Here is a 9,035-nt window from a genome sequence, read left to right on the forward strand (position 1 = left end):
AATTTTATTGTAGTCGAGTTTAGCTTTAGTACTGTAGGATTTGTAACCCTTCATTGAACCTCTCCATGCTTTGTTGTTACTAAGTCTAGTACATTATATATACAGTATATATTGAATATCTCACAGTTGAGCATTGGTCATTTTCGTAGAAACTTGCTCGAGGAGCTACAGTAATTGTAAGTAACGAATTTTTAGATTTGCTGTGGGTTAGTTTTCTTTGCATAAATTGAATTGATTACTTATATATATATTTTCATATTTGTAGCAAACCGGCATTATATGGCATAGTGCAGCATCGTTAGTTGCTAAAATAAACACGCTGAGTTTGAAATGTAGCTGTGCTTTCGTGTTCAATAGATTTTCGAGGATTCGTTTCGTCGATTTAGAACATTATAGTTTCGAATTACTCGAAAGCTCATCATGACCGATAACGAAGATTCAAATACTAGTAAAAGTAAGTCGTTGAAAGCCACTCGTACAAGTCTCGCTGGTTGGCTTACTCGTGCTATTGATGCTGCGGATTCAGTTCGCATATCGGCGGCTGTTGAACCAGCAAAGCAATGTATCACTGGATGTTTGCAAAATCTGCAAACTGCTCACGACAAGTTCATGTCTGTACTCGAGAATGAAGAAGAAATCGAAACCGCTGGGCGTTGGATGGAGTGTTATTTCGATAAAGCTATGGTTGCTTTAGAAAGGTTAGACAATTTTGCTAAAAGAGACTCGTCTCTTGATCCGAATGCACCCGTTTTCCAAGCGTCGTCTACATCTTCCATGTCGCATCCAGTTGCAGAGGATCTTTCAGAGAATGTCGTGACGAATGCTGTAAACAACTCGTCGCTTAGGACCATTGATGCGTGGATCGATGATTTGGTCGAAGGAGTCGAAACTATAGTAAATGTGGAATCATCAACCTCCCTGGAAGAAGCCGTTATCAAGATGGAGATTGATCGAGATTTACCGAAAGTTGGTCTCCCGATGTTCGACGGTTCACCACTTGTATGGCCAAGGTTCATTGAGCAGTTTTATGTGCAAGTACATAATCGTCCCGGGATCAAAGATTCCAGACGTCAAGACCTTCTGCAGTCGCATGTGAAAGGTGAGGCCAGAGAGCTCATTCAAGGTCTTGGGTTTAGTGGTTGTAATTATGCACGCTCCCTTAAGGAGCTAAAGTTTGTGTTTGGACACAGAGTACACGTAGCTAGGGCTTATATTGGATCAATTACGAACGGTCCACCCACAAATTCATATGATTCAATATCATTACGTTCCTTTTACATTAGTGTGAGAGATTGCTTAATTACTCTAAAACAAATGAATTATCTTTCTGAAATTGGCAGTAGTGATTTATTACAGAAAGTTGTAAAACGTATCCCGATTGACAAGCGTTCAAAATGGAACGAATTCGTTAGACGTATATCTCGACAACGAGATCCTACATTGTTTGATCTAGAAAGTTGGCTCAAAGATTGTGTTGACGCTGACTTCGGTCCATTTTCATTACAACAAAATAGGTTGAAATTGAAACGTAATAATTTTTCTAGTAATGCTTTAGGATCACGGAAAATCAATGTGAATAATTCCACGAAACAGATGTCTAGCAGTTGCGTGTCAGGTGGGAAAATATTTGAATGTGTTATTTGTTCAGGTAGTCATTCTGTGAGTAATTGTGGAGATTTCATTGATAAATCGGTAGATGAAAGATTTGCTCTAGTCAAGAGATTACGTTTGTGTATTAATTGTTTGTCACCTGGTCATTTCATTGCGACTTGCAAATCTCTTTCTTGCTGTAAAGAACCAGGGTGTGGCAAGAGACATCATACACTGCTTCATGTTAAACGTAAAATCAAAATTAATGATATTGAACAAAAGAATCAAACTCAGAATCTAGACACTTGTAATAGTGAATCGCAAGCCAGTAGTAGTCAAGGTGTAGCACCTAGCGCAATAGAACGCAATATAGTTCTTGGTCTCGATAGTAATTGTTCTGACGTGTATTTTCAGGTTTTGCCGATTGTGGTTCAGGGTGCTAACGGAAGACGTATATCGACGTATGGTCTGCTGGATTCTGGGAGTGACGTGACATTAATCCGTGAAGATCTGGCTATTGATTTAGGGTTGTCTGGTAAAAAACAAGTATTGACTATCAACACACTTCACTCAAGCGATGCACAGTTATCTCGCCGTGTTTCCTTTACCGTTCGAAGCAATGATCCTTTGTCAGAAATCATTCATGTGTCCCAAGCATGGACTACATCTGGTAATATCAGTTGTCCACTTCAGAAATATAATGAATTTTCTCCTCATAAGTTGAAACATTTAGAGGGTCTGCGATTTCCTGATACATTCCCACGTCAGGTTAAAGTACTTTTGGGTGCAAATGTACCTAGAGCACATATACAATTAGAGGTAAGGGAAGGGACATCAAATCAGCCCTTAGCTATTCGGACTAGATTAGGGTGGTGTTTGTTTGGGAACATGTCAAATGACTTGTGCGATGTTCACGTCCATTCAATTGTTTCGGAATGCTCTCTTGTTGATGAAAATTCACTCTCACGACAAATTGAGAACTTTTGGTCAACAGAATCCTTTGGTGTAACTTACCCTGATAAGATTGGATCGGTTGAAGATCAAAGAGCTCTTAAAATTCTTGAAGAAACAACCCAACTTGTGGGTGATCATTATCAAGTAGGTATGCTATGGAGAGATGAAAATAGTGTTTTACCAAATAACTTTCCATTAGCTAAGAGAAGATTTGACTTGCTAACAAACCGCCTGTGTAAAGATTCTGTAATTAAAAATGGCTATTGTGATACACTTAATGGCTATATTTCCGCTGGGTATGCTCGAAAGTTGACTCCTGAGGAAGAAATTATTTCGACACCTAGAACTTGGTACCTTCCTCACCATTGCGTTTTGAACCCGAACAAGCCGGGTAAATTTCGGGTAGTGTTTGATGCAGCTTCGCAGTTCAGGGGTTCTTCGTTAAAGAACTTACTAATGACAGGCCCTGATCTGTTAAATAGTTTGTTTGGTGTCTTACAAAGATTTCGTTTATTTGAAACAGCGCTTGTTGCGGACATACAAGCGATGTTTCATCAAGTGAGAACCTCTGAAAGCGAATCTGAATCATTGAGATTCCTTTGGCGGCCAGATGGCTCATATGGTTCTCCGGAGGTTTTTAAGATGTTGGTGCACATTTTCGGTGCTCGAGACTCGCCTTGTTGTGCGAATTACGCTCTAAAAAGATCAGCTCGTGATAACATTGATTGTTTTAGTAGCATCGCTGTAAATTCTGTCTTGCGAAATTTCTATGTGGATGATTTTCTCAAGTCAGTTCCTGGTGATAGCAAAGCGTTGCAATTAGCTTATGAGGTAAAAGATATTCTTGCTAAAGGAGGTTTCCATCTCACAAAGTGGATGTCATCAAGTAAATGGGTCCTATCCCAAATTCACCCTGAAGAACTTGCTAACCCTTCGTTAGACCTAGACTTAGGTGACTTATCAGTAGAACGGACTTTAGGTGTGAAATGGAACGCTCAGAATGATTCCTTTGTATTTAAACCTGTTATCAAAGATGTTAAACTTACTAAACGAGGTATCATAAGCGCTGTCTCATCCATTTTTGATCCATTAGGTTTCCTATCACCATTCATACTTAGGGCCAAGTGTTTGATTCAAGATATATGGCGGTCTGGGTTCGAATGGGATGAAGATATTTCTGGGGACTTATTGGTAACCTGGGATGAATGGCAAAATGAGTTGAAGTTGTTGCATGAGCTGAAAATTCCTCGTCACCATGAGTTGTTTTCTCCTTCTGTTAGTAATGTACGGTTGCATTTGTTTAGTGACGCGTCCGAGAGGGCATTTGGTAGTGTAGCATATTTGCGTTATTTGATTGATAGTTCATTTCAAACTACCTTTCTCGCTTCAAAAACTCACTTAGCTCCTACAAAACATCCTTGTGCAAGGTGCAGTTATGTCGGTTCGTTTGGGTGAGGTTTTGAAGCGAGAACTGTCAGAAATTTGTGACATTGAAGTCTCTTATTGGACTGACTCACAAACTGTTTTACGATATATTCGTAATGAAAAAAAAAGATTCAAGATTTTTGTAGCCAATAGAGTGGGGGAAATTCGTGAAATATCATCAGTTAATCAGTGGATGTATATTGCATCCGAGTCGAATCCTGCTGACGATTGCTCAAGGGGGCTTTTAGCTTCTGATCTGACTTTTTCGCATCGCTGGTTTGCAGGTCCAGAATTTCTCCGTGTTCCTGAAAAGCAATGGCCGTCTCAGCCTGATCTAGGTATCATTTCAGATATAGATGAAAATCTCAAGAAAACTAAGCTAGTGAATAAAGTCTTAGCATTTCCTCAGGCTGAGCCAGTCATTGACTTAACGGGTCTTGTACAGCCGGAGGATTATTCTCGTTGGTACCCTTTGTTACGCAGAACAGCTTGGATTTTAAGGGCTATCAGGAATTTTGCCTCACACGTTCCACGTTTGGGATATACAGCTGTAAAAGCAAAAACTTTGACAGTGGAAGATTTTGATTTTGCGGAAACATGCTTAGTTTCTCAAGCCCAACGTGACTCATTCCCAGAGGAGTTCTCTTTCCTTAAAAAGGGGAAGTTAAAGGATCATAGTTCTTTGCGCTGTCTTGATCCAGTTTTTGATGGCTCCTGTATCAGAGTAGGTGGAAGGATTCACAATGCTCCAAATGTTTCCGTAGAGGCGCGCCATCAGTTGCTTCTCCCTTTCTCTCATCATATCACGGAGCTTCTTGTACGAAAAGAACACCTTATTCATTTCCATGCTGGTCCAGAGCACTTGATTTCATTAGTTCGTCAAAAGTACTGGCCAATTAAAGCTAGATCTGTCGCAAAGCGTGCGATTTCGCGGTGCTTCGGTTGTCGTCGTCGATTAGCTAAGCCTAGAGCTCCTTTTATGTCGGATTTACCCGCACATAGAATTACTAGCCATTGCAGACCCTTTCATTTTAGTGGGGTAGACTATTTTGGCCCTTTATTCATCAAAAGAGGGCGTTCTACAATCAAAGTATGGGTTTGCTTATTCACGTGTTTAGTAACTCGTGCAGTACATTTGGAAGTAGCTGACTCAATGGAAACTGACACATTTTTACTAATTCTGAGGAATTTCATTGGGCGACGTGGTCAGCCGAGTCATATTTATAGTGACAATGGTTCCAACTTTGTTGGAGCTGAGCGAGAGTTAAGAGAATGTTTAACACAATTAAATCAATCTCGTATTTCTAATTTTTGTCATGAAAAGGGTATTAAATGGACCTTTAATAGTCCCTGTGCCCCCCATTTTGGTGGGGTTTGGGAGAGATTGGTTCGAACGGTAAAGGCGGCTATCAAATCAGTCCTTAAAGGACAATCATTTCCTGAAAACGTGCTGCGAACAACGCTTATAGAAGTGGAAGCATCTGTTAATAGTCGACCTTTAACTTATAATAGCGTGGATCCTGCAGATTTTACACCCATTACACCAAACCACTTTTTACACGGGGGTGCTAGTTCTGTCGTGGCCCTTGGAGTATTTCATGAGCGTGAAATCAACAGTAGGAAAAGATGGCGTCAGTCCCAGGTTCTGGCAGACCACTTTTGGCGTCACTGGCTGAAAGAGTATTTGCCACCCTTAACCATGAGAAGCAAGTGGCTAGAAAATACAGAAAATGTCAAATTAGGTGACTTAGTGTTAATCAAAGACAAAGACATTCCTCGTGGTCAATGGCCATTGGGTCGTATTATTGAAGTTTATCCTAGTCCTAATGATGGACGAATTCGTTCGGTAAAAGTAAAAACCTCTTCGTCAGAATATGTTCGACCAGTAGTTAAGCTTTGCGTATTGGAAGAGAGTATTGTATAATTATCTTGATTAAATTTGTATTTGTATGTGCGAGATAATTACTTATATTTGATACGACAATAATATGTATTTGAAGTAATCATGTAATCTTTGTAATATGATATCGTTATATTTTCAAACACCGTCTGATACGGATGTTTAGGAGGTGCTGTGTTGTAAATTGAAGTCCGGTTTGCTGCTATAGAATTTTATTGTAGTCGAGTTTAGCTTTAGTACTGTAGGATTTGTAACCCTTCATTGAACCTCTCCATGCTTTGTTGTTACTAAGTCTAGTACATTATATATACAGTATATATTGAATATCTCACAGTTGAGCATTGGTCATTTTCGTAGAAACTTGCTCGAGGAGCTACAGTAATTGTAAGTAACGAATTTTTAGATTTGCTGTGGGTTAGTTTTCTTTGCATAAATTGAATTGATTACTTATATATATATTTTCATATTTGTAGCAAACCGGCATTATATGGCATAGTGCAGCATCGTTAGTTGCTAAAATAAACACGCTGAGTTTGAAATGTAGCTGTGCTTTCGTGTTCAATAGATTTTCGAGGATTCGTTTCGTCGATTTAGAACAATGATAATGTAGGCAAAATTAATATACCAGGTTATCATAAACCCATAGAAGAGCACCGAACAACCACCACAGGAGGAGGTGTCGCCATCTATGTACGTGAGGATTTAAAATTTGTAGAAAGAAAAGACCTCAGAATTTTTAAAACTGGCCAATTCGAATCTTGCTTTGTAGAATTGGATGATAATATAGTGGGAGAAATATACAGAATTCCTGGAACCAGTGAAGACCAGTTTATTAAAGACTATCAAAAGTGCATAGAAAATATCAAAAAAGAAAACAAAAAAATTATAATCGGTACTGATCAAAATCTCGATTATCTCAAGATGGATAACCACGCTAACACTGCTAAATTTTTTGATTTAAATTTAACTAATGGTTTATATCCAACCATTTTAAGACCTACGCGGATAACCTCGACTACCGCAACCCTTATAGATAATGTCTACGTTGATACAGACATAAAGGGGAAATTTCTTCAGCAATATTATTGGCCCATATGTCAGACCATCTACCATGCCTTACATCTATCGAAAAAATTTGTTGTACAAAAAACATGAGACTTTTATGAAGAGAAATCTTACTGAAAGAAACTTGAATTTTATTAAACGTGCGCTAACAACTGTTGACTGGTCACCATTACACAGTTTAAACAGTAACGATGCATATATGTATTTTAATAAAACATTGATTGGTATAATCGACTTCTACGCTCCGAAACAGAGTGTACGAAATCGTAATGTATATGCCCGAGAGGCATGGATGACCCCGAGTCTTATTAATTCGTCACATAAATGTAATGCATTATATAAATCTGTAATAGGTCTTGACAAAAGTCACCCCCGTTTTAAATCTTATATTGTATATCGTAATGTTTACAACTCCGCCAAGAGAAAAGCCAAGCAACAATTTTATAGCTCCAAATTACTGAAATTTAATAGAAATAGCCGTAGATTATGGATAACAATGAAAGAAATTATAGGGAAAACCCCCAATAAGAATTGTGTACCCGATAACTTTAATATAAATGGTAAACCCTGTAATGACAGACAACGTATAAGCAATGGTTTCTGTAAATACTTTAGTACTATTGGAAGTAAACTTTCTAAAGATATGTCGAATAATAATGATCAGTTTGATAAATTTATGCCAAAAGACCTGAACAATAATTTCTACATGTTTCCGACGGATGAAATTGAAGTACGTAAATTGATCTCGTCGTTAGAACCAAAACAGTCTACTGGACATGACACTATTAATAATTTATTATTGAAGAATATTGGTTCTTACATATCTAAACCACTAGCAGATATTTTTAACAAGTCTTTAGAATCTGGTATTGTTCCAGAATATTTTAAATTAGCTTGTGTAACTCCATTATTTAAAAAGGACGATAATCGAGAATTTTCGAACTATCGACCCATATCGTTATTACCATGTGTATCAAAGCTTTTGGAGAAGGTCGTACACAAAAGACTATATAACTATCTAGTCAAATACTCAATTCTGTACAATAGCCCATATGGCTTTAGGCCAGAGCATTCAACTTGCCATGCTACTATGGAGTTAGTTGGCAATATTATTAATGGGTTTGAAACAAATTGTTATACACTAGCAGCTTTCCTAGATCTTAGTAAAGCATTTGATTGTCTTGATCTTAATATTCTAATGGAAAAACTTTATACCTATGGTATATAGGGACAGGCACTAGCCTGGTTTGAAAGTTATTTAAATAATAGGGAAATGTATGTAAAATTTGACAATACAGAATCTATTGTCTACCCACTTAATTACGGAATTCCGCAAGGCTCAGTACTAGGACCTCTTTTGTTTTTAATTTATACCAACGATATGTATCTCTGTTTGAAAAAGTGTAAACCAATTTTATTTGCGGATGACACTGATATATTCGTCACTGGTAAATCACTCACTAAATTATTTAAAGACCTTACACATGATTTGAAAACTCTATATAGTTGGTTCTCTGCAAACAATCTTACATTAAACCTAGGTAAAACTAAACTCGTCCTCTTTAAGCCTAAAAATGCTAAAAAAGCAGCCCATCAAAACTTCATTAAAATAAATGATTACCAGATCAACTTATCACACTCAGTTACCTTTCTTGGTCTTGAAATTGATGAGCATTTAAATTTTAACGCGCATGTAAACTCAATTTGCAAAAAAATAGCTAAACAAATTTATTTGATGAATTCTCTTAAACATTTTGTACCATGCTTTACTCTGAAAATGCTGTATAATAGCTATATATATTGTTACATAAACTATTGTCTGATAACTTGGGGATCGTTAATTTCAAAATTTAACCAGAATAGGATTTTTAAACTGCAGAAAAAAGCAATCAGGATTATAGCTAAGGCTAAATACAATAGCCCAACGAATCTATTATTTAAAAAATTCAATGTCATAAAATTTGAAGATATGATCCAGCTTGAAGCTGCGAAATTTGGACATCTGCTTTCTAAAAATCTAATTCCTTTACCAATTAATGATATTAAAAAAAAAAATTCTTATAACCATAACTACTATACTCGCCAACGCAATTACCCTCGT

General features: G+C 37.4%; 1 protein-coding gene across 1 annotated transcript; it reads left to right on the forward strand.

Moving 5' to 3' along the window:
- The first annotated feature begins 420 nt into the window (after positions 1-420).
- LOC141912256 (uncharacterized) lies at positions 421-5,893 on the forward strand. The gene is made up of 2 exons (XM_074803482.1): positions 421-3,985; positions 4,254-5,893. The coding sequence occupies exons 1-2, from the start codon at positions 421-423 to the stop codon at positions 5,891-5,893; spliced, it is 5,205 nt and encodes a 1,734-aa protein (XP_074659583.1).
- Positions 5,894-9,035: the final 3,142 nt, after the last annotated feature.

Source organism: Tubulanus polymorphus, chromosome 10, assembly GCF_964204645.1.
Source record: "Tubulanus polymorphus chromosome 10, tnTubPoly1.2, whole genome shotgun sequence".
Taxonomy (NCBI): domain Eukaryota; kingdom Metazoa; phylum Nemertea; class Palaeonemertea; order Tubulaniformes; family Tubulanidae; genus Tubulanus; species Tubulanus polymorphus.

Excerpts from the sequence above, each read along its gene's own strand:
- LOC141912256 (XM_074803482.1), top strand. The coding sequence starts at position 421 with ATGACCGATAACGAAGATTCAAATACTAGTAAAAGTAAGTCGTTGAAA. Across the intron at positions 3,986-4,253 it reads TGCAAGGTGCAGTTATGTCG|GTCCAGAATTTCTCCGTGTT; the intron begins GTTCGTTTGGGT and ends GCTGGTTTGCAG.